The sequence below is a fragment of the Callorhinchus milii genome, unplaced genomic scaffold, assembly GCF_018977255.1.
Source record: "Callorhinchus milii isolate IMCB2004 unplaced genomic scaffold, IMCB_Cmil_1.0 Scaffold27, whole genome shotgun sequence".
Taxonomy (NCBI): Eukaryota; Metazoa; Chordata; class Chondrichthyes; order Chimaeriformes; family Callorhinchidae; genus Callorhinchus; species Callorhinchus milii.
Window position 1 is genome coordinate 4,757,524 of NW_024704768.1, and position 25,902 is coordinate 4,783,425.

The following is a 25,902-nucleotide window of genomic DNA, read 5'->3' on the forward strand; positions in this document are numbered from 1 at the left end:
TCTCTCTCTCTTCTCCTGGTTTTGATTATCGCACCTGAAGCACAATAGGGGCTTTGTGCTCCGGTCCGTTCCGTGACACTGATGGGATTGGCAACACAAGAGGCTTCTCTTTGGAGTCCCTGTAGCTCAGGGGTTAGAGCCCTCGCCTCGCAAGCGAGAGGACCCGGGCGGGGCAGGTCAGGGCGAAACCTCAGCCAAGTTTCTTTACTCCCCCCCCCCCACACACACACACACGCCTCTGTATACCCAGCAGTAAGTAGGAACCCTCTTGTTAGTCAATTGGTGGATCGCTTTTCAGGGGTAATAAGCCCTTCAAAAAGAAATAATCTGGTCGCTCAATCCGCGGCTGTTGGTGGGGACGCTGCTGTGCGCAATTGGCTCCCGCATTTCGCCCACAAAGTATAGTCATTTCACTTTACAGTGTATCCTGTGAAGCGCTTTGAGAAGTCTCGAAGACGTGATGAGGCGTTGTGTCAAATGCAAAGATTATTATTATTATTATATGTCATGGAGGTGTGTATTGATCAAAGACGGGAGGCTGTGGCGAGCCACTGGAGATTACTGTTTGGCGTGTGAGAGGAATTAAAGACGGGAGGAAGGAGTAAAGGATAAACTTCTCTGGTACTGATTAGTAACGGGAACCTGTGGGGAGGAGGTTTTATTGAAGTAATGTAGGTTCCACGTGGCATCTCTGTAGCCTTAAATGGATGTGGTGCTTTATTTAGTACATGGGAGGTTGGCTGCAAGTTTCTAACCTACTCACCAGCCAAGAGTTTGACTTTGAGAGGGCAATTTATCATACCAACGTCAGGGGGAGCTTCCATACAAGATTACGTTCAGTTCCATAGTGCAGTGGTCAGAGCGCTCACCTCGCAAGAGAGAAGACCTGGGTTTGATTCCTGGGCAGGTCAAGGTGAAAACTTAGGCAAGTTACCTTACTATACAGTCAGTTCACTTTACAGTATATTCTGTGAAGCGCTTTGGGACGTCTAGAAGACGTGAAAAGCGCTATATCAAACGCAAGGATTATTATTATTACTGCACACACACACCACTGTTTATCTAGCAGCAAGTAGGAAGTCGATTGGTGGATCGATTGGGACTAGTTGGTGGCTCTTTCGAAGACCCGGCACAGGCATGATGGGCCGAATGGCCTCCTTCTGTGCCGTAAGATTCTATGCGATGATTCTAGCGGCCCATTGGATCTATTTACCTTGCCGAGTACCGCCGGGCTGACAAATGATGTCCTATCACTTTCTCACTTTGCGTGTTCCCCTATAAAGTTCCCTCAAACTCGACGCTTCTGTTTCCTCTCTGGTCAAGTTCCTGAGTTGCTTGTTGAAGGGGTTGTTGAAAGGTTTGTAAAGCCTGTATTATTTATAGGTTAATTTCTTGGTCCAAAAATAACCCTCGCTCTGTCATTTCCTAGCCATCGAATTATGTATCATCCAGGAAATGTTTGACTCACCACCAACCAATGCTAAGAAAAACCCACACAAAAGTTTCAACGTCCAGTTTGTGTTGGAGAAATATATCCCAATGTTGGGTTTCCGGATGCCGGGACACCTGGCCGACCAAAAACAACAATATCAAGGGATTGGGAGGAAAGATGATCCAGATTAACGGATATTGTCGTATCCCATTAGCTAAATTGCAGTGAAGGTTTCACATGGTTAGAGAGGATTCTAAAGGGACCACATAACATAGACCATGATAAACTGTTTTATCTTGTACTGAACAGGACACGGCCTGCGACTGCAGAGTAAATTCAATATATATATCTGCGGAAACGCTACTTCAGGGAGCGAGTAGTAAACATATGGAACAGAACAGGCTCTCGAGGGCGGGAGACAGACAGACGGTGGAATCAGAAAATGTTGATTCTTTCAAGAACAAATGAGAGAGTTTTCTGTTTGGGACTAATATCTGGGGGGTGGGGGCAGACAGTGTATAGTTTGGGACATGACATGTGCAAGCGACTGTCTGGATGGTGGAAGGCAAACTGGATGGACTTTAGTCTTCTTTCGTCTAGCAAGTTCTTAAATTCATTAAAAATTCAATACTTGGCACTTTATCTTTATACGCAATAATAATAATAATCCTCGCATTTGACACAGCGCCTTATTACGTCTTCGAGATGTCTCAAAGCGCTTCACAGGATACACTGTAAAGCGAATTGACTGTGTATTTTGTGGACTAAACGCGGCAGCCAATTGAGTGACCAAATTATTATTATATATTTATTTTTTGAAGGGATCATTACCCCCGGAAAGCCATCTGCTATTCGGCTAATTATCTTATTAATATAACAACCGGATTCCTACTTCATGCTCGGGAAACAGTGGCGTGTATATGGAGGAAGGAAACTTGCCTAAGGTTTTGGCTTGACCGGCCCGGGAATCGAACCTGGGTCTGCTCTCTCTTGCGAGGCGAGGGCTCTAACCACTACCTTACGGGGAGTGTTGGGAAGCGGGATGGGGATTTGGTTTGCTCCTGACGTGAAAGGCGCTGTCTCAAATACAAAGGTTATTATAACAGTTAAACCAGGGTTCCTGAAGAGTGCCACTATGTGGTAAACATTGGGAACCACAGGCCCTTCAAACTTAAATAGTTTCACACCAGACATTAACAGACAGAATGAGCAACTTTAACCACAACAACTTGCATTTACACACGCAGGCGAGAGTCCCAGAGCCGGGGGGGAGGGAGGGAGGAAGGTGTCCGTAGGCGCTGGTCGCAGAGGAAGGTTTTCAGGCGTGACCTGACGATGGGGAAGAAGGTAGTGAGGGGGAGGGATAAAAGGAGAGTGCGACAGAGTTTCGTGGGGTGGCAGTGGCTGAAAGCAACACAAGCGAAACAATCAAATCAACGGCAAACAACTGGGTGTTCAGAAGATCACAAGATCGGTTTGGTTGAAACAAGCCACAGCCTTGAAGTGAGTGACTTGGAGGTAATAATCCCTCCTAAAATAATCTAGTCACCCAATCCACGGCTGTTAGTGGGGACCCTGCTGTGCGGAATTGGCTGCCGCGTTTGTCCCGCAAAATACACCCAGTCAATTCGCTTTACAGTAATAGTCTGTGAGGCGCTCGGAGAGATCACGGAGATGTGTTCAGGCGCTGTATCAAAGGCGAGGATCATTATCGTTATTATTAAAGAATGGCAAATCCGACAATGAGGCGTTCCCCCAACACTGCGCTGGAGCTTTAGCCCATTTTACGTGAGCGCAAAATCCCGACGTGGGGCTTGAACCCATAAGACGTCTGACTCAGAAGCGAGATTGAGAAGCGACTGAGCCAGGCTGACACCTAGGTGATCTTTACCATAAGTAACTCGCTGGTTCTATTGATGTCGTTAATCACGCCGTGTCCTGGAAAAAGGATTTGTGTTCTGCATTATGTTGTGTCAAATATTGTTTCTGATATTTTGCTAAAATTACATAGAAAATGGCTCAGTGAGCATTAGTTTGAGAAAATAATCCTTGCATTTAATAAAGAGCCTTAAACCTCCACACATCTCACTTGCTGTAAAATATAATGATTTGCTGCCACAGAGCAAAGTCTCCCAAATAGCCTTGATGTGAGTGCCCGATTTAACTGGGGGGATTGCCCTCCACGACAGAAAGAGAGAGAGAGAGAGAGAGAAAAACTCCCTCCTCTTTTGCCGCAGTATATTTAACGGACACCTGAACAGGCACAGACGGGGAGCGAGGTTTAACGTCCCGTCCGAAGGACAGCACCTCTGACGGCAATAGTAATAATAATAATAATTCTTCCATTTGATGCAGCGCCTCATCACATCTACCAGAGGCCTCAAAGCGCTTCACAGGATACACCGTAAAGTGCAGCGATTGTGTATTTTGTGGACGACACTTGGCAGCCGATCGCGCACAGCAGCGTCCCCGCAAACAGCCGCGAGGATTGAGTGACCACGTTACTTATTTAATTAATTATTTATTTTGAAGGGGATTATTACTCCGAGAATGTGCCCGGGAATCGAACTCAGGTCCTCCCGCTTGGGAATGAGCTCGCTCACCACTGCCCTACAGGACAACGCAGGGCTCCCCCCGGCACTGCACTGGAGAGTCAGCCGAGACTGTGAAATCAAAGCCCCCGTCTCCCCTGACTGGACTGAGCCAGACCGACACATGATGAGAGAGAGAGAGAGAGAGAGAGAAAGAGAAAGGAGGCTCCATCTCAAATATTGTTTAAAAAAAAGGTGGAGCAGGAATAACCGTCATGGAAATAACCGTTAACTCATTAACTTTGCTCCTGCCTTGTATAGAGTGAAACTGACGCTCAGGCCAATCTAATGTACCCACCACAGCTCTCTGCCAAACACAGCCATGTGAGATGCTCTCTCTCTCCCACACACACACACACACACACACCCACCCCTGTACTAGGCATAATATTTGCTTTATCTATCAGGAGGCGTCAATCACTTATCAATCTGTGGATCCCTGGAGCTCAGTGGTTAGAGCACTCGCTTCGCAAGCGAGAGGACCCGGGTTTGATTCCCGGGCGGGGCGAAATGTTGGGCAGGTTTCCTTACCCCACACGACTGTTTACCAAGCAGTACATAGTTTGAGATTGCGTTGCTTTCAGCCACTACGCCCCGAAACTCTGTCACTCTCTCTCTCTATCCCTCCGTCTTGCCCCCTCCGTCCCATCTTCAGGAGACCTCCGATGCTGTCAGGCGCTCTGGGACGCTATCCTGCGTGAGGGGAGCGCTGTGTAGATGCAAGTTGTACTTGTTGTTGAGGGCCTGAAAAGCAGATTCCTTGCGTCGCTATCAATTCAGGAGCAAATGGTCGTGTTTTGCCAGGCTGCCCGGAGGGGGAGGCAATGATTAAGCGATTAAGAGCCAGATATCTGCCTCGGTATTGATTACTTGCTGTAATTTACTGCACAGCCCGAGCTATCAGATACACTCATTTATTCCCATAGCAATTATCACAGACTCCGGGAGAAAATCTGAAGCATTAATAGTAAGTGGTGAGAGAGCTTGTGGTATAAACACATCAGCCTCGCTCGCTTGCTCTCTCTCACCTGAGGGTCTCATGGTCTGTCCTGATACTGTGTATATGTGTGTGTGTATCTGTCTGTCCATATCTCTCTCTCTCTCTCTCTGTTTCTATCTTCCTTCTCTCTTCCATTCCCTTTAAACAGTTTCCAAAGAAACACCCTCTGGCCTCTCTCCCTCCCCATCCACAGTAAAGCTGACACGGCTAATTCCTCGCAGTTCAGACACCAGGGAACATAAGTTAAAAATTAGGTCAAGTAAATAGACTTGTGGAATAAGTTACCAGCCTAGGGGAGGTGGGGGGGGGGGGTGGGGGAGAGAGAGAGAGGGTGGGGTGGGGAGTGAGCACCGATTGTACTGTCAGCTCACAGTGTGTGTGGAGAGAGAAGTCATTAAGGAATGTGAAAGCAGAGGATTTTCTGGCCATGTTCTAACCCGCTAAAAATTAGGGGTTCATTTGACTCGATTCCTTTCCCTTTTCCCCTCCTTGTGGAGTCCTGTAGCTCAGTGGTTAGAGCGCTTGCCGGGCGAGCGAGAGGACCCGGGTTCGATTCCCAGGCGGGTCAGGAAGGGGCGAAACCTTAGGCAAGTTTCCTTACGTCTCTATTTACCGGCAGTAAGTAGGAAGCCGGTTGTTAGTCGATTGTCGGATCACTTTCCGGGCGGGGGTAATAATCCCTTCAAAAAACACGTAATAATTTGGTCAATCAATCCATGACTGTTTGTGGGACACATCTGTGCGCAATTGGCTACCACATTCCGCCCACAAAACATACAGTCACTACACTTTACAGTATATTCTTTGAAGCGCTTTGAGACGTGATTGGGCGCTATATCAAATGCAAGAATTATTATCATTCTCTCATCATTACAATGACAATCTTCCGTACATGCAATGCAGTGTCTCATCACCTCATCAAAATGTCTCAAACTGCTTCACAGCCTTTCACTGTAAAGTGTAGTGACTGTGTATTTGGTAGGCGAACACGGCAGCCAGTTTGCGCACAGCAGCGTCCCCACAAACAGCCATAAACTGAAATGAACAATTCTGAATAATTTTACCTGGGGGATTGTCGGACAGGACACAGGGAGCGGGTGATACAGAGAGAGAAAAACTCCCTTCTCTTTTCCGATAGCTCTTTAATTCCACCTGAACGGGGCCCAAAGGGTGGTCGGGGGGGGTGGGGGTGAGGTTTAACGTCTCATTCGAAGGACGGCGTCTCCAACAATGCGGTTCTCTCTCTCGCTCCCTCCAGCGCTGAGCTGGAGAGTCAGCCTAGACTATGAGCTCAAAGCCCCTGACGTGGAGAGGGGAGCACAGTCCTCTGACTCAGAGGCCAGAGCGCCAGGCTGACACAAGATAAATATTAAAGCTCGCAGTTTGACAGAACCGTCAAAACAACTCAAAGTGCTTTTGGGTGGAATGCGCAGCCAAGTGTGAGCTCGGCGTTATTTGTGGGCAAACGGGGCAGGTGTTTTGCACACAGCACTGTCCCAAAATAATACATAAGCCGTGAACTGACTGATTTTATCTGGGGGGGGGATTGTCAGCCAGGGCCCAGGGAGAGAGAAAAACTCCCTTCTCTTTTCCCGACATCGTCGCAGGAGATCTTTAACGTCCACCTGAACAGGGCACAGACGGGGAGTGAGGTTTAAGATCTTGTCTGGGATTAAAACAGCATCTGGGGTTTGTGAAAGGCTGTGTTGAGCTCACACGCGCACAGCCCACCCCACACACACGGCCCACCACACACACACCACCATACACACCCCACACGCACACAGCCCACCACACACACACAGCCCACCACACGCACACCACCATACACACCCCACACGCACACAGCCCACCACACGCACAACCCACACACACAGCCCCACACGCACACACCCCACTACATACCCCACCGCACTCACCCCCCACATACACACAGCACACACTCAATCTACGATTGTTGTGCTGTGCGCAATTGTCTGCCGCGTTTCGCCCACAAAATACACAGTCAATTCACTTTACAACAACAAGATTACATGTGGACAGCGCTTTTCGCGTCGGGAGGACGTCCCAAGGCGCTGGACAGAGTACAGCATTTCAGACCCGAGTTGGGGTCATGGGGGGGAATGGGGGTGGCCGATGGCATGGTCAAACAGGAGGGTCTTGAGGCGGGACCTGAAGGAGGCTAAGGAGGGGGCGAGGCGGAGTGCCTGGGGATGGAATTCCAGAGGTTGGGGGCTGAAGGCTCTCCCGCCAATGGTGGGGAGGGTGGGTCGGGGCACAGTGTATCCTGTGAAGCGCTTTGAGACGATTTGAAGACGCGATGAGGTGCTGTGTCAAATGCCAGGATTACTATTCTTATTACACAGACAAGCTACAGCTCAGAAACTAATAATAAAGACATTAAGCATCGGCGAGACTTTCCGCTTTACACTCTGAGCCCCAAAGAGTTAAGTCCACCCTTTTGTTACACAGATGCTGTGTTACATCTGTCCCCCTCTCTCCCCCACCCGTCCTCCCCCAGACACCCCCAGACACCAAGGTAAACATTGCTAATGGTGGTTCTTTGTCTGTGTGTCTTTGTGTGAGTCTGTGTGTCTCGTGTGCGCGTGTTTGCCTGTGTGTGTGTGTCTATGTGTCTCTGTGTGTGTATATGTTTGTCTGTGTATGCGCTGACACCCCTTCCCCAGGCCTCAGTATCTTTAGCCAGGATCATACAATGTGAGCGAGAGAGAGAGAGAGAAAGAAGAGAGTTGGAGAGAAAGGAAGAGAGACACAGCAAGTGAGAGGGGGAGTAAGATAGCGAGAGAGAGAGAGCGAACGAGTTGAGAGCTGGAGAGAGAGCGAAAGAGAACAAGACAGCTAGAGAGAGTGCAAAAGATCAAGAGAGAGAGAGAGAGTGAGAGAGCAAGAGAGGGAGAGCAAACGAGAGAGCGAGAGAGAAAGAGCAGCTCCCACACACACACCTACGCAGATCCCTGCTGTCAGGCTGTGTGGGACTGAATTCTGGTCTCTCCGTCTCTCTCTGTCTCGCTATCCCTGGGGCTATCTCCCCACCGGCCCCGTGGGATGGAGCGGCTGCTCCGTACCCCCCCCGGCCCAGGCTGACCACCCCCACTCCGCTCCCGGCCGGAGACATGAAGAGTGGGAGCGAGACCCGGGACTGCTGTTGCCGACATTTGTTCGGAAAATCCTGGCCAAGTGTGGCTGCTGCTCCCGATCCCAAGGTGAGTGTGCGACGGAGACTAACTCTTCCCAATCCCTACTCTCTTCCCGATTCCCCTGCTCGTCCCTCATCCCTCCGCTCCACCATCAGCGGCCGCACTTTCACCCACTACACCCCTAAACTCTGTCACTCTCTCTCTCTCTCTATCCCTCCACCTTGCCCCTTCCCTCCTTCCCCTCTTTCAAATCACGACCGAAGACTTTCCTCTTCGACCGTGCTTACGTTCACCTCCTCCCCCCCTCTCCCCCTGTGCTCCGCCACTGTCAAGCGCTCTGGGACGCTATCCTACGTTAAGGGCGCTGTGTAAGTGCAAGTTGTTGTTGTTTTTGTTGCTCTTCCCGATTCCTCTCCCCCTTTATCAAACTCCCGGAACACCTACGCTCAGAGCAAGTCTATCCCTTAAGACAAATACCGGGAGCAAATTCCCACTGGGAAGTGGGGGGAAGGGGGCAGCTGGGAAATATCCCAGACATTTTACTCAGCCTGAAATCCCAGATCAACAACGATTGTCAGAGAGAGAGAGAGAGGTTTCCTTTCCCAGGAATGTATGCGCGTGTGAGAGGATGTGGGGGGCTGTGTGTTTGTGTGTGTTGGTGGGGAGGGCTGTGTGCGTGTGTGTGTGTGGGGGTGGTGGGGAGAGCTGTGTGTGGGGGGCGCAAGGTGGGGTGCAGAGTTTATAATTATATAATACCAACCCAGTCGTTTGGCGATTGGCGAATCGCTTTTTGGGGGTAAAAATTGCTGAAAAAATAATAATTTTATCACTCGATCCACGAATGTTTGCGGGACAGGGCTGTGCGCACTTGGCTGCCGCATTTCACCACAAAACATATATAATAATTTCACTCCTAAACGGCCTGGCTCTAATTTTAAGATAATGCCCCACTTTGTTCTGGATTCCTCCCCCCCCCCGCGTCCAACCCCCACACACCAGAGGAAATAGTTTCTCTGTAGTTGGCCCTATCGACTCCCTTTATTATTTTAAAAAAACGTTAATCAGATCAGCCCTCGACCTTTCAAGTTTGTACAGCGTGAGGGACGCTGTATGTTGTGTGTGTGTGTGTGTGGGGGTGGGTGGGGGGGGTGAGAACCTTCTGAACCGGAGACGTTACTGCTCGAGCCCTATTCTGTGGCGAGAGAGTTAAATATTCCGAGGCAGCAATCTCATGGCAGCCAAACATGTAAAAGGCTTTATGTGATTGCTGCCCATTTCCAACAGCAGGGAAAGCAAAAAAAAACAGCCAGCAGCTGCTATCTATTTACATCATTCAAATAGCTCCCAAATCTCCCCGAGTCGGTCCAGGCTAACAGGAAACTTATAATAATATTTTAAAAACAACAATCCTTGCAAGGCGCCCGATCACACCGTCGAGACGTCTCAAAGCGCTTCGCAGGATACCCCGTAAAGTAAATTGACTGCGTATTTTGTGGGTGAAACGCAGCAGCCAATTGCACACAGTGACGACTCACAATGGGGTGGGGGTGGAGGGTGGGGGAGAGATTGAGTGATCACACTATTACTATTCAGCTTCTCTGCCCACCCACCCTCTGGCATTCCATCCCACAATCCCTTTGCCTCGCTCCCTCCCTTGTGTCCTTCATCCCCCAGCTCGGGTCCAAATCCCTGACTGTCCAGCACCTCGGGACGTCCTCCCGACGTGAAAGGCAGTCGCTGTGTGTATGTCATTTGCCCTTGTCTCAACCGAAAGACGGCACCTCCGACAAATGTGGCGTTGCCCCCACCCAGGACCCCCCCCCGCTGGAGTGTCAAGGTGGTGTGTGAGCTCAGAGACCCCCACATTAAACCCACAACCTCCTGACCCAAGGGCAACCGAGCCAGATGTTGCTGACCCTCGCGACAGACACGTAAACAGGAAGTGCAGCCAGGAACACAAGTTTCAAGAGGTCACTTTCCTTTTGTGGGAACTTACATCAAGTTAGCCTTCAGAACCAGAGATCAGATTGGGGGGATTTGGGGACTGTGAGTCCTATAGCTAGGTGGTTAGAACGCTCACCTCGTAAGCGAGAGGACCCGGGTTCAAAAAATAATAATAATCTGGTCGCTCACTCCATGACCGTTTGTGGGGACGCTGCTGTGTGAATTGGCTGCCGTGTTTTACTCATAAAATACACAGTCAGTTCAGTTTACAGTATAATCTGTGAAGCGCTTTAAGAAAACAGTCTGAGGTTCACAAACCCCAGACTACTTTTCCGGATGAAACGCAGCAGCCAATTTGCACACAGGAAATCATTATTGTTTGGGTCATTTTTGGTTAAATGGAAGTTGTTGTTATTTAATAAGAAGAAGAATAGGGACTTCACCCCCAATAATGTAGTGCCCCACCCAGCACTGGGCCTGGACTGTGCGAATTCAAAGCTCCCTGCTTGGGGAGGGGGGGGGGGGGGTTGAACCCAGAAGTTTCTGAGCGAGAGGTGAGGTCGCGGTTGACGGAGCCAGGCTGACACCTTTGGCAACCCACTGACTAAATCCTCCCGTCACTGCCACAGCTCAGCGCAGTAAATCAGCCGTCAAACACTGGCAAAGGAACAGAGTTGAGGGGGCCACGTGTTTGATCTGCCCCAACGGGGAGGGAGGGAGAGAGGGAGGGCAGCGAGGCAGAAGGTGAAAGGCTGAGGGAACAAAGATGATGATATTGTGGTATTTCTGTACTTTAAACCTCACGAGGCTTCGATGGCACATGGCTTCTCTGCTCTTGGCACGTGACCGACTGGGGAATCGCGTGCCTCAGTGATCAGCCGCCCGTTGGCTTTTCTGTGCATGAGCAACGCGGGAGCTGGGAATAAAACACGTTTAGGACATGTGGCAGCACAGCAATGAGGAGACACACTGTGGTGCAGTGATTACAGCACTCGCCTCGCAAGCGAGAGGGCCCGGGTTCAATTCCCAGCCGGGCAGGACAGGGCGAAACCTTACGTTTCTTTACTCCAAACACCCACACGCACCTCGTTTTATCTGGACACTGACTGACGTTATTATTACTTGTTGTTATTATGGACCGCAATACGTGTAGAGGCGTGTGTGGCGGGGCAGAAGCATTACGTGACTTCGCAGAACACGCGTGAGGCAGCCAGCGTTTGGCTCGGCACAGATGGGTACCCAGTAGCCTTGGCAATGGGCTGGCAAACAAAAGCCAAGGTTGAAAGGGCAAGGGCATCCTTTCAAAATAACACCAAAATTTGCTAAGACCAACGCAGACGTCTGGTTCGCCTTCCACTAACCATCCAGACAGACGCTTGCACACACGTCATGTCCCCAAACTATATACTGTCCCCCACCGCCCCCCCACCCCCCACCGGCGCCCAGATATTATTCCCTAACAGAAATTTATCTTATTTGTTCTTGAAAGAATGAACACTTTCTCCTTCCACTCTATGTCTGTCTGTCTGGGGAACCTCTTCTGTACGTATAGTAACTCACTCACTGAAGTAGTGTTGTAGTGTTTCTGCAGATTTGTTCTGAATTTACCCCCCCCCACCACCCCCGCACTCCTTATTTTTTCTCTGGCAAGAAACACGGAGAACAGTTTTCAGCTACACATTTCCAATGCCAACGGTTCACTCGTCAGAAGCTTCCTCTCCTCCGAGCGGATAAGTGATCCGTCAGCATCTGCTAATGTCTTTTGTTAAGTATTTAGCTCTTGCGGTTATAAGCTTTCATCCCAGCTCAGCATCGGACCCACACGTAAGCCTTGAGTGGGGTTTGCCTCTTGCCAGTTTCCTTCCTTCCTGCCTTCTCTCTCCCTCTCACTCCTCTCCTCTATGTTCCTCATCTCTCCCTCTCTCTCTCTCCCCATAATAATCCCTTCAAAAAAATATTAAGGTGTTCACCCAAATCTAATGATCGTTGTGGGGACACTGCTGTGCGCAATTGACTGCGAAGCGCTTGGAGACGTCTCGACAACGTGATACGACGCTGTATCTAAAGATCTTCCTTTTTGATTGTGCTTACGGTCACCTCCCAGCCCCCTTCCCAGCCCTCTCGCCCCCTCCCCCTGGCTTGGTGTCGGCCTCTGACACTGGGAAGCTACCCTGTGTGAAGGGCGCCATATAAGTGGAAGTTGTCGTTGTGTATTACTGTTATAACAATAATAACGTAATGTTGGGAGGACGTCTCAAAGCGCTTTGTGGGACCCGCCCTGACACGTAAGCCACACATTTTCGTGTTTTGTGGGCGAAACGGTTCGAAAAACGCCGATGATCAGCCCATGGACCGGGAGACTGCAGGTCACCGGCAGGGCAGCAGCGCGGCAGGAATCTGCACCAAAGCATTGCCGTCAGCAGTTGGTCGCTCCTGTTTGCGTTGCAATAGGAAATGCAATTTGCACGGCAGGATCCCAACTCAATTCAATCATCGCAGACTCAATCGGGGCTTTTAGACACTCAACAGAACAGGAAGGACAGAGGCCTTCGATCCATCCGCAACACGCGGCCTGCGATCAAGGGGTGCGGGAGGGAGGGGGGGGTAGGGAGGTAAATTCCGGGAGACAGACAGACGGTGGAGGCTCAAAGTGTTGATTCTTTCGAAAGCAAATGTCTTAGGAAACATTCTGTTAGGAAATAATTCCCTCCGAGAACAACAATAATAGTAATCACTTGGTCGCTCAATCCACGCACGTTTGCGGGACGTCGCTGGGCGCCATTGGCCACAAAATGTACAGTCACTACACTTTACGGTAGATTCCGTGAAGGGCTTTGAGACGTCTGAACGACGTGATGAATGGCTGTACCAAGTGCAAGGATTATTATTATTATTATTATTTAGCTCCCAGTCACTACGGAACAGTACCCAGCGAAGGGCGGGAGGTCAGGAGAAAATTGAAGGAAAAAATTGGAATCACAAAATTGGTATAAAATCTCAGAGCTGTGAGTCTCGTCCTGTTACAGGGAATATCTCAGCGCTGCTTATATTAGCGACCAACCTGTGATCACACAGACTGAGAGAGGGAGAGAGGGAGGGAGCGGGTGATCTGTAGCTGAGGGAGCAAATTGGCTGCCGGGTTCGTTCACAAAACACAGTCACTACATTTCGTGGTAAAAAAAAATATCCCGCTGTGCGCTTTGAGACGTCCTCTGGATGTGAAAGGTGCTGTGTCAACCCAAGGATTGACGTGTCTATAATAATAATAATCCTTGCATTTGACAGCACCTTATCACATCGCCGAGACGTCTCAAAGCGCTTCACGGAATACACCGTAAAGTGTAGTGACTGTACATTTTGTGGGCGAAACGCGGCAGCCAACTGCGCACAGCAGCGTCCCCCACAAACAGCCGTGGATTGAGTGACCAAATTATTATTTTTTTAAGGGGATTATTACCCCCAGAAAGTGATCCCCCGAATCGACTAACAACCGGGTTCCCACGACTGCTGATGAACAGAGGCGTGTGTGTGGAGTAAGGAAACTCGCCCACGGCTTCACCCCGTCTCTCGGTCGCTGGAATCTCGACTACACTGATCTCCAGTGACATCAGCTAATGCTTTAAAAGGGGAGATTTGAGATGCAGGGAACCGGGAATCTGGGGAACGTCGGTCTGACAGGCTGCGATAGAGCTTCTAACCACCCCCCCCCCCCCCGCACCACCGCCTCCCCACAAAACCCCAGGTTAGCGTTGGGGTGCGCGGGGGGGGGGGGGGAAACGGGGGGAAAGTTAGAGGCTCCAGCCCTTTTATGTCACTAGGAGCGGTCAAAACCATAGAGGCAGAAGTCTCAGTGCAGAAAGAATTTTCTCTTGCGAAAGCAACGATGGGTTGGGGGGAGGGGGGGAGGAAGAGGGAGGGGGAGAGAGAGGGGGGTGGGGGGAGGGGGAGAGGCTTTGGGATTCAAGCCAGTCCTCTCTGTTTTTTTCCCCAGACAAAAATAACTCCTGTTCCATTCCATTTTTCTCAGTTAAAGAACTCCGCCACGCTGCTGGAAATACAGGAGTCTCCCTCTCTCTCTCTCTCCCTCCCTCCCTCTGACTCCTTTTTTCTCTCTCTCCACGACATCCCTGTGTGCAAATCGACTGCCCGCGAGACGCACAGTCACTACACCTCACCGTGAAACTACTAGTCATCCTCAAATGCGCTCCGTATCGCAATAAAACCCCAATTGACAATAACCACAACAATCCGCGCATTTGATACAGCGCCTTATCACGTCTTCGTGACGTCTCAAAGCCCCTCACAGAATAAAGTGTAGTGACTGTATATTTTGTGGGCAAAAAGCGTCAGCCAATTGTACAAGGATTATTATTATTATGATTATTATTAATAGTATTATTCTGATTATTATTACAGTGAGCTGGGTGCTCCCCTCACCATCCCCTCCCTCAGTCTCTGATCTCCTTTCAGAAACCTACGCGGTGACGGGCAGCCAGGGCAGTGTCTCGGTGTCGGCTCAGCGCCCGCCCTCCGCAGGCTCGGCCCCCGGCTCCCCCGGCAGCAAGCGCTCGGTCAGCACGCTGAAGAAATGGCTGACCAGCCCAGTGCGCAAACTCAGCAGCGGCAAAGCAGACCGTCAGGTCAGGAAACTGGAGACCAAGCTCAGGAAGGCAGAGCGTCGCAAGAGCCTGGACGAGAGGAAGAGGAGCGAGGACTTTGGTGTCGTCAACAAAGTGGAGGAGAGCAGCCCCTCATCCCAGGACAGAGTAGGAATTCCTTCCTTTCACTGGGCGGTGTCAGCCCGAAACTCTGGAACTCTCTCCCTCCCTCCCTCCCTCCGCCTTGCCCATCCCGGCCTCCGCCTTGCCTTCTCCCCACTTCCAAATCCTTTCTAAAGACCTTCCTTTCGGATCGTGCTTACTGTCATCTCCCCCCCCACCATTTCCCCCCCCCTCTCTCTCCCCACCCCTCTCCGGCTCGGGGTCAGACTCCACCCCTGCGCTCCGGGACGCTACCCCAGGTGAAGTTGTTGTTGTTGGCTGTATTGCCCCAATGGTAACATTAACCAATGTTATTCCTGTTAACCCCGCAAGCCAAAGCCCTGACAGTCAGGGTGGTTCTCGCCTGCAAAGTACACAATCACCGCACTTAACAGTGATCTACCTCGATGACATGACAAGCCGCTGCACTAAACACAATGATTATTACTGATATTAATTCTGTATATTTCGTGGTCGATTCACTTTACGGTGTATTGTTTGAAGCGCTTTGAGAGGTGATGAGGCGCTTTACCAAATTCAAGGACGAATTATATTATTATTCTTAACTTTGGACGAAACTTTGAAGGTTCCACGTCGGTATCGCGGGCTAAACAAAACAGCGTGTTACTTTGCACATCGTAATTAGTGCGAAGAGGGCAGGCAGCTCAGAGAGTCTCGCACGTACTGTCGGGGTGTGAGGTTGGTGTGTCTGTGAACAGCAGCACCAAGATGTGAAGTTATATGAGGAGACATCTGTTACACAACGCCAACACTGCCAACAACGTCATAGAACCATAGCGCACAGGGAGGCCATTCATCCTCATCCAGTCTGCCCTGCCTCTCAGAGCAAATTGTCCATTAAACCCCACTGCCCTGTTCTACCCCTCACCTCTATTTCAAGCCTCTTTCCTTCATATTCCCGGGCAGGTCAGGGCGAAACCTTCGGCAAGTTCCTCGCTCCACACATATGCGCCTCTGTTTATCTAGCAGTTTAGTAGGAACCCGCTTGTTAGTCGATTGCTTTCCGGGGATAATAATCCCTTCAACCAAATAATAATAATTTTGTCATTAATCAATCCATGACTGTTTGTGGAAAATCACTGTGTGCAATTGGCTGCCGCGTTTCGCCCACAAAATACAGTCAATTCACTTTGCAGTGTATCCCGTGAAGCGCTTTGAGACGTCTTGACATTGTGGTACTATCAAGTGCAAGGATTATTATGGTTGTTGTTGTTGGTGACGACAGAGCGAATGGAGGGAGGAGGTGGCAGGAAGCAGGCTGCCGAGCGAGCTGGCAGAGGATGGAGAATCCGAGCCCTCATCACTACCGACTGCCGTCCAGCACAGAGAACAGCCAGAGCAGCTCACTGTGGTGAGAGCGAGATCCCAATTACATTCACGCTCTTTCTGTCTGTCTTCCCAATGCTCTGGGCTGTGCCACTGCTGATCAGTGGTGAACAACAACATCATTATCATCAATAATATCTCCTGTTAAGAATCCCCCGTAGCTCAGTGGTTACAGCCCTCGCCTCGAAAGCGAGAGGACTTGGGTTCGATTCCCTGGGCGGTTGGGGCAAAACCTTAGCAAGTTTCATTACTGCACACGCACACGCGCACACACACACGCGCGCGCACACACACACACACACACACACGTGTGCCACTGTTTGCCAGCAGTAAGTAGGAACCAGATTTTTAGTCGAATGGGGGAAATCACTTTCTGGGGATAATAATCCCTTTGAATGAAAAACGAATAATTTAGTTACTCAACCCACGACTATTTGTGGGGACGTCGCTGTGGGCAATTGGCTGCCGCATTTCGCCCACAAAACATACAGTTCACTACACTTTACAGTATAGTTGCAAAGCCTTTTGAGATATCTCAACGACATGATAAGGCGCTGTATCAAATGCAAGTGTTATTATTATATAGAAGGTGCCTGTTTCCTAGGTACAAGACCCCACTTTGCTCAGCCTGGTACCAGATGGTGCTTCGAGTTCCTTGTTCAACCACCCGAACGGACTACTCACACACACGACTCCACAAATAGACGAGGAGGAAGAGAGGAGGAGCGCTCTGGAGAAGAGTATGTAAGTGGAGGAGTCCCAAACATTCCCATTCACTCTCGGACAGATTACTGTGTTAAATTCTCGTCAGATCAAAAGACTTCCTTGAGGAGCCAGTGAAGTCTCTCTCTCTCTCTCTCTCTCACCACTAATTCCCTTTGCTCCTCTCGCCTTTCATTTCACAGGTATGTCCTGCGGGAACTGATAGAAACAGAGAAACTGTACGTGACGGATCTGGGGTTTATAGTGGAGGTTAGTGTGTTCGTCGTCGTTGTTATTATGATGATGATTTTGTGGCTATGTCCACCCTTTGGATAAGGCTCTCTCTCTCTCTCACTCTCCTCTAGGGTTACATTGCCACCATGAACGAAAAAGGAGTTCCCGAAGACATGAGAGGCAAAGACAAGATTGTGTTTGGAAACGTTCATCAGATCTACGAGTGGCACAAGAAGTAAGATGCTCACTCCACCCCTTCCTCTTTCGCTCACACTCACTCACCCTTGTTTCCCCCCTCATTCCCCCTCCCTCACTGATTGGAGTTGAGGTACATGATCCAATGAACGGCGGAACAGGCTCAAGGGGCTGAAGGGCTTACTCCTTTTCCTATGTTCCACCTCGTACTCCCACCCTCACTCCTCCCTCACTCTCTGTCTCTCTCATTGTCAGCTATTTTCTGGGAGAGCTGGAGAAATGCATTGAGGAGCCGGACAAATTGGCTGAGCTGTTTATCAAACACGTGAGTCTCCGCGACACAGTCACTACACTTTACGGTATATCCTGTGAAGCGCTTCGAGACGCCTCGAAGATATGAGAAGGCGCTGTATCAAATGCAAGGATTACTATTATAATAATAAGTCACAAGTCCGGTTATCCTCTGTATCCCTCACTCCTGCCTGTATCCTGTGTATAATCGCTGCTGTTTTGCAGGAGAGCGGCTCCACATGTACGTGGTTTATTGCCAGAACAAACCCAAGTCAGAGCACATCGTGTCCGAGTACATCGACACCTACTTCGAGGTAAGTGTAGAACCAGACAGACTTCTCTTTGAGTCCCGCTCACTCGGTGTCTGGGAACCCTACATAAACAATCCTGTGGGTATTTTTTTGGGGGGGGGGGGGAGGAATCAGCCAGGCGTCCGACACACACGGAAACTCATCACCGTTGCTTAAGAGTCTCCAAACCAAACAGAGTTCCACACGTCCCACCCACACATGGAAATCCCAGATAGATTGTTGGAATGGAACGCGCTCTCTCTCTCTCTCTCTCTCTGGAGGGATGCAGACGGCTTACCTGGAGTCCTGTAGCTTAGTGGTTAGAGCACTCGCATCGCAAGCAGAGGACCTGGGGGGTTCCATTCCCTGGCAGGGGCAAAACCTTCGGCAAGATTCCTTATTCCACACACTTCTGTTCACCTAGAAGTAAGTAGGATTCCCGTTAGTCGATTGGCGGATCGCTTTTCCAGGGGGTAATAATCCCTTAAAAAAAAGAAAATTTGCTCACTAAATCCACATCTGTTTGTAGGGACTTTGCCGTGCGCAATCGGCTGCCACGTTTCGCCCACAAAGCACAGTCACTGCACTTTAAAGTATATTCTGTGAAGCGCTTTTGAGACTCTCGAAGATATGATCTACATCAAATGCAAGGATTACTATACTACCGTATTCCGGAGGGTATTAAGCGCAGGTTGGGCAAGAGCCAAGGCTTGGGGGGAGCCCAGAGTTTTGGTTTGGATCAGGACCTGTGGTAATATTTCTGTTATCTCATCTTTCAGGATCTGAAACAGCAACTTGGCCACAGACTTCAACTCAACGATCTGCTCATCAAACCCGTGCAGAGGATCATGAAATACCAACTGCTGCTCAAGGTGAGATTACTGACTGCTCCGTCTGTCCCTCACTCAGCTCAGTCTGTCAGCCTGGCGCTATCTCACCTCTGAGTCAGAAGGTTGTGGGATACAGTCTGTAGCTTGGGACACGACATGTGCAAGCGACTGTCCAGGATGGTTGGTGGAAGGCGAACGCGATGGACCTTGGTCTTCTTTCGCCTTAGCAAATTCTTACGTTCCATCTGAGCACCACCTAGAGGGGATGTTTATAAGGAACTTTCTGTTAAGAAAGAAAGATCATGGAAAACTTCTATCACGTCAAAACCTCAACCCCAACCCAACCTGCATGTCACATGCCAATTCTCAAATCTCAAAACCTGCTTCACGTGTAATTACTGCCAAATGTAGTGACTGTTTTCTGTGGGCAAACCCACAAACGGCAGCAGCAACAACTTGTTCCGCAATTTTTTTTTGTTTATCCCAGGATTTCCTGAAATACGCCACAAAGGCTGAGGTGGACACCTTGCAGTTGGAGGTACAGTCGTGCTCTCCTCCGCCTCGATCCCTCCCTCGCTTGCTCCCTCCCTCGCTCCCGCCCCACCTTCAACCTGCTTACCGTATTATGGAGAGTATTAGGCACAGGCTGGCTTGGGGATGCTATGTAAACGCAAGTGTCAAAGCGCGTAGTTTGACTCAGAGCCTGGGAAAGAGAGGAGAGGTGACCGTAAGCACGTCAAAGTGGAAAGTCTTCAGGTGAAGATGGGAAGAGAGATGACCAGGCAAAGGGATTGAGACAGGGAGGGTCCAGAGGGTCAGGTATAGAGATTGCACCGATGGTGGGGGGGGAGAGGGAACGAGGGGAGTGTGCGCGTGTTGAGAATCCTGAGCTGACTGACCTCGTTTCCTCGCTGCCTCACTCCTGCAGAAAGCCGTCGAGGTGATGTGTTTCGTTCCTCGACGATGCAACGATATGATGAACGTGGGCCGTTTGCAAGGCTTCGAGGTAATAATGAGCCACACGTTTCATACAGATCTCGTTGCATATACACACACCACGACCTTGAGACGTCCTCCAAACATGAAAGAAAGGGCCTAATATAAATGTCATTTCATACTGAAACATAGGGAGAAACTGTTTCCTCTGGCGGGCGAGTGGGTCGGTACCAAAGCACACAGATAATTGGCAAAGGAACCGGATGGGGAGATTTTTTTTATTTTTTTTTGCCCAGAGAGTTGTTACGGCCTGGAACGGGCTGCCTGAAAGGCGGGTGGTGGAAGCAGAATCAACAGTAGCTTTCGAAAGGGGATTGGATAGGGACTTGAAAAGGAGGAATGTGCAGGGCTTTGGGGTAAGAACGGGGGGGAGTTGGTAGTTTTTTTTCCAGGGAACCGGCACAGGCACAATGGGCGAATGGCCTCCTTCTGTGCTGCAATAGTCTACGATAACACCTGCTTCCCTACGTCTGACAATAATTACCAAAAAGTTTGATAATAAGCCGTGAATTTACAATGCCTTTCATCAAGCGATTGATTAATTGTGCTGCGCAAACTCTTCGGATCGAGTCGCCCTAACTCACTCAGTCTCCTCGACTCTCTCTCTCTCTCCACCCCCCCCCGCCGCCCCCACCACCACCTCTTCCCCCCCACTCTCCCCAATTTTCTAGGGAAAAATCACGGCTCAAGGAAAGCTGCTCCAGCAGGACACGTTACAGGTGATGGAGCAGGATTCCGGCTTCCTGTCCCGCAGTAAGGAACGCCGTGTCTTCCTGTTCGAGCAGATCGTGATCTTCAGTGAACCTCTGGATAAGAAGAAAGGATTCTCGCTCCCGGGATACATGTTTAAGAACTGCATCAAGGTAATGGGCGCTGAACTGTTCGTTCATCCCTGTTAAGACAGAGGTTTTTCTCTGATAGTCTCCCAACCTTTAAACCCTACCTTCCTTTTCGATCGTACCTACGGTCACCAAACCCCTCCCCCACTGGCTCGGCATCAGACTCCGCCACTCTCAAGCACTCTGAGACCCTCTCCCACGTGAAGGGTGCCATATAAGTGCAAGTTGTTGCTGCGCTGGAGCCCACTTTGCTTCCAAATCCTCTTTCGTTGGAGCAGAGAAGGTCGAGAGGATTCTGGATCATGATAATCGGGTTGTTAACAACAGGGATTGGACTCGAGCTGGGGGTTGGGAATCAGGAGGGATGGAGGGCAGACATAGGAGGATAATGGAAGGCGCAGTCAAAGTGGAGGGTCTTGAGACGAACCTTGAAGAAGGCAAGGGAGGAGGGGGCGAGGCGATGTCTCATCCAAAGGACGTGATGTAAGGCAGGGCAGTGGGATTGGAATGAACTCCCAACTCTGAGGGTCTGTGCGGACTCGATGGGCCAAATGGCCTCCTTGTGTACAGTAGATTTCCGAGTGTTTGTGTTTCCTTCAGGTCAGCTGCCTGGGTCTAGAAGCTTCTGTGGACAACGACCCCTGTAAATTTGCATTGACCTCACGAAGGACAGATGGAAACGTGCTCCGTTACGTGTTACAAGCCGCCCATCCCGACATCCAGCAGGCCTGGGTCTCCGACCTCAGCCAGATCTTGGAAACACAGCGGAATTTTCTCAACGGTACGTGAGACTGCGTCCCCTTTAACTGTGATCTAATTTTGTGGAGCCCTTGTGGAGTGGTTAGAACACTCGCCTCGCAAGCGAGAGGAACCGGGTTCGATTCCCGGGCCGGTCAGGGCTAACCCTTAGAGGCAAGTTTCCTTACTCTACACACAGGCGCCTCTGTTTACCTAGCAGTAAGTAGGAACCCGGTTGTTAGTTGATTGGCGGATCGCTTTACGGAGATAATAATCCCTCCAAAAAATAATAATTTAGTCACTCAATCCAAGACTGTTTGTAGGGCACTCCTGTGCTCAATTGGCTGCTGCGCTTCGCCCTCAAAGTACCCAGTCACTCCACCTTACAATATATCCTGTGAAGCATTTTGAGACATCGCAACGACGTGATGAGGAGCTATGTCAAACGTGAGGATTATTACAAACGTCTTTGATAAGTTGACAGTGGATTATTAGGCATTGAGGTCGGATCTCTTGTCTCTCTCTCTCCACAGCTCTCCAGTCCCCTATCGAATACCAACGAAAGGAGAACAAATCTAACAGCTTGGGGCGGCCTCGAGACCCCAGGACAGCTAAGCCTCCCTCGGCCGGGATGAGACCCCACTCCTCGGCCTCCATGGACAGAAACCAGTTCCCCTCTCTGAAGGCCTATAACGAATCTCTGCCAGCTCTGTTTCTCTCCAGCCACAGGAGCCCCAGTCTTAACCGGGGCAAGGTAAGCCACGCACACTCCTAGGCACCTCGCTAGGCCCCTGTGCCAACAAACCCTGGCCAACGACTATTGCTCAGAGCTTCAGACCCTCTGAACTCACTGTGTCGAGCGAAGTTTGGCGTCTTGTGGAGTCCCCTGGCCGAGTGGTCACAGATCCCACGGCCCATTCGGAAAGAGAAGTGAATTGCTCTCTCCCGGTGTCCTGGCCAACAATCCCCCAGATAAAATTGGACACTCACTCAACGGCTATTTGTGGGGACGCTGCTGTGCGCAATTGGCTGCTGCGTTTGGCCCACAAAATACACAGTCATTTCACTTTACATATATGCCGTGAAGCGCTTTGAGAAGGGAATGACAAAAATATTGCTTATGCAGCCTGCAGACATTTCTCAAATCAGCAGCCAAAAGGTTGGACCCCTGGTGTCTTGAGCTAACCATCTCTTTCTCTGTTCCTCTGGTACAGACCCCCGACGATGGGATTTCCAGCAAATCCAGCCACCACACTGAAAAACCAACAAGCAGACGCAAAAACAGCCAGGACCACAGTAAGCGTGACGAGAGCAAGCTATAAAAAGGACGGTTCTTTTTTGAACTCAACAGAACTGCAGTTCAGAAGCGGACCCCCAGCCTGTGGGTCAGGGTCATTAGTGTACAAGACCGTGAGCTAATTGGCAGAGCCAGCAGGTCAACAGGTTTGGCACAGATTGGCACAGGAGTGTCAAAGTGAATCAAAAGATACGGGATCTTACGAGGACAAAAGGGAGCAGTTTCCGCTGTGAGTTTGTACATCGTTCATTCACTGCCTCTGGGATATCATTCTCGCTTTATGTATCTACCGACTCCCCGCTTTGGTGCCCAAAATAATCCAACATAACACCTGGAAGACTATCTTATTAAAGAGTGGGTTGGTCACGCGTGGAAAGTGCTCTCACACAAAGAGACAGGCATTAACTCCACGGCCCTCTGGCTCCGAATGGGACCCAGGCCAATTCTATCAAAGCGGAATGAGGTTGCAGTTGGATTGCGGAGAGATCAAAGAGTATTACTATTAATCGTTGCCCTGAAACATCTTTGACCGAGACACCCGCAGTTTCGAGTGGAATATTTGGTGTCGACGCGCCTCGCTCCCTGAACCCAGCTGGAATGGGAAATGTTGGGAGCCATCTGAACAGGATTGGAGAGTCAGCAGGTTTGAGGTTTGATACCCGCCTTTCAAACGGCCGACACAAATACCCACACATTCGCACCAACAAAGTCTCCTCGAAAACATGCGACCATAGCTGCTCTAACATACCCCCAGCGTAGCAAAGCTGTCATGGCTGCCTTGCTGCCTGCAAACAACAACTTGCATTTATATAGCGCCCCACATCTTAGGTGCTCTGTTAAACAGTAATCCCTTCAAAAAAATGTTTTTAAAAAAAGAAGTTTCGGTCACTCGATCCATGACTGTTTGTGGGACACTACAGTGCGCGATTGGCTGCCGCGTTTCGGCCACAAAATATAGTCAATTCACTTTATAGCGTATTTTGTGAAGCGTTTTGAGACGTCTCGAAGATCTGATAAGAGTGCTGGATCAAATGCAAAGATTATCATCATATTATTGCGGTTGGGGATGGAGTCAAGGGGAAGAATCTTGCAACATAGAGGATTAGGCACCAAAGTTATAGCAAGATCAGGTCAATATATGTCCCATTCACAAACCAGCGCCAAGCACCAAGGAGATGTCAGAGGGGCATTAAAAGGAACCGGCAAAAGGTAACAAATAGAGAAGAATATTTGGGATCTCATTAGTTCCCCGTTGCTGGCAATCTTCTCTCACACGTCTGTCGTCTTGTTGTCACGCAGTACCTGGGAGGACTAGGAGTTCCGCCCTGCTGAACATTTGTTATGTATCATACTCCCTGTATATGCATGTTTTAATAAAAGATCATCTCTTCAAAAAACGCTGCAAGTGTGAATGTGTGTTATACCGAACAGAGCTTTACCGCCGCACGGGTCGTCATTTGGCTCCTGGCTACTGTGTTCAGCCGCAAATCACAGTCACACTACTTTTAGAGTACACCTTGTGAAGCACCTTGAGACTTCTCGACAACATACGGCATTATTTTCAAAATTCTTTCGGGGAGGGGGCCATAAACCCATCGAAAGAAAATAATTATTCGGCCACTCAATCCACGACACCGCTGTGCGCAATTGCCTGCCGCGTTTCAGCCACAGAATACAGACAATTCACTTGACAGTTTATTGTGTGAAGCGCTTTGAGACGCCTCAATGATAAGGCACTATATCGAATGCAAGGATTATTATTATTATTATGATGAACTTCCTTTGAAGATGGCCACAGCTAAGCAGTGCCATCTATAGGTCATTAAGTTCCATTACTTTCCCCAACAAGAAGTGCACAAAGTTTGCTTACTTCACAACAGAATCAAACTCCTTCACCGATGCTACTTACTGATCTGCACGACGTTCACCATTCCAGCGAGAAAAAAGGGACTTTCGCCCTCGAGAAACATCAAGCAGCGTTATTTCATAAGGTTTAGCCTTCCACCATCCTGGCGATCGCTTGACGTGTCGTGTCCCAAACTACATGCTATTTCCTAAAAAAATCTATTCAATTTGTTCTTGAAAGAATTAATGCTTTCTGCTTCCACCATCTGGGAGTCTGTTCCATACCTTTATTACTCGCTCACTGAAGTAGCGTTTCCCGCAGACTTGTTCTGAATTTACCCCCTCCCCCTTCAATCGCAGGCCACGTCCTCTGGTTTTACTGTTCAGTACAAGATAAAACAGCTTATCACGTTCTACAACGTCTATCCAATCCCTTCAGAATCTTAAACAAAAACAGAGCGAGGGGGAAAACTCAGCAGGTCAGGCAGCGTCTATGGAGAGACAGGAAAGTGAGTCAACGTTTCGGGTCCACGACCCTTTGTCGGAACTCTGTTTTTGTTTCAGATTTCCAGTATTTTGTGTTTTGCCCTTTAGAATCTTGATGTGCTAAGGAAGAAATTCATAAGACAGGGAGAGACAATCAGACATCGACTACCATCTTTATTGATGGATCCAAAGCAAAATACTGTACACTTTACAGCATCCAAACTATAATTTCACAGTAAACTACATTAAAACAGTTTTTTTTGTATTTATTTAAAAAAAAGGAGAAAGTTACTACACATTTAAGATGTATAAAAGTCTAAATTTTTTTCGGTGGTTTTCAACTATAACCTGAGTGGTCCAAGAAGTTTTAAAAACCTATACTGTACAGTAATAATTACTAAAGCTTGGTAACTTGAGAGAGCAAGATTGGGTTATTGTGAAGCTCGTCAGGCCATCTGACAATAGCCCTGGCGTGAGAATCAATGAGAGCATCCTATAACCAACCTGACCATGTTGAGACTAAGTCATTCTGTCTTTGGTCAGCCGGGTGTCTGACACACACGGAGACCTATTACCGGGCTTAGTAGTATCCAAACCAAGCTGAGATTCCATGCATCCCACCTACACATGGAAATCCCAGAGATATATTGGAATGGAATGCGCAATCTCTCCCTGGAGGGACGCATCCTGCTTACCTAATTCCGGAGAGAATTAGGCACGGGTTGGTGGGGCCCAGAGTGTGGTTGGGGTAAATGCTGGAGTCTAAGGAGCTTAAACCACATAGCTTGCCATTGACATCATTGTTTGGCAAGCTTTCCCGCTGTTTGTCCAGCTAGGACCAACCTTCCCGTTAGGACTTTGGTTTGCAGGGTTAACAGGAGCTGAGTGGAATGACTCCTCGCCCCCAGTGGTTGGTCTGCCCTTCCA

The 25,902-nt window shown here is 49.5% G+C and overlaps 1 protein-coding gene across 1 annotated transcript; it reads left to right on the forward strand.

The window, feature by feature from the left end:
- Window positions 1-8,142: 8,142 nt before the first annotated feature.
- Window positions 8,143-24,041, forward strand: LOC103189512 (rho guanine nucleotide exchange factor 25). Its single transcript, XM_042344284.1, is given in 16 exon segments — window positions 8,143-8,203; window positions 8,206-8,247; window positions 14,596-14,891; window positions 16,132-16,257; window positions 16,837-16,976; window positions 17,138-17,204; window positions 17,300-17,403; window positions 17,619-17,692; window positions 17,883-17,968; window positions 18,724-18,816; window positions 19,262-19,312; window positions 19,703-19,780; window positions 20,442-20,633; window positions 21,210-21,390; window positions 21,881-22,101; window positions 22,562-24,041. Coding segments are annotated over 16 exon segments (1,905 nt in total). The 5' UTR covers window positions 8,143-8,157; the 3' UTR covers window positions 22,670-24,041.
- The last annotated feature ends 1,861 nt before the right edge of the window (window positions 24,042-25,902 follow it).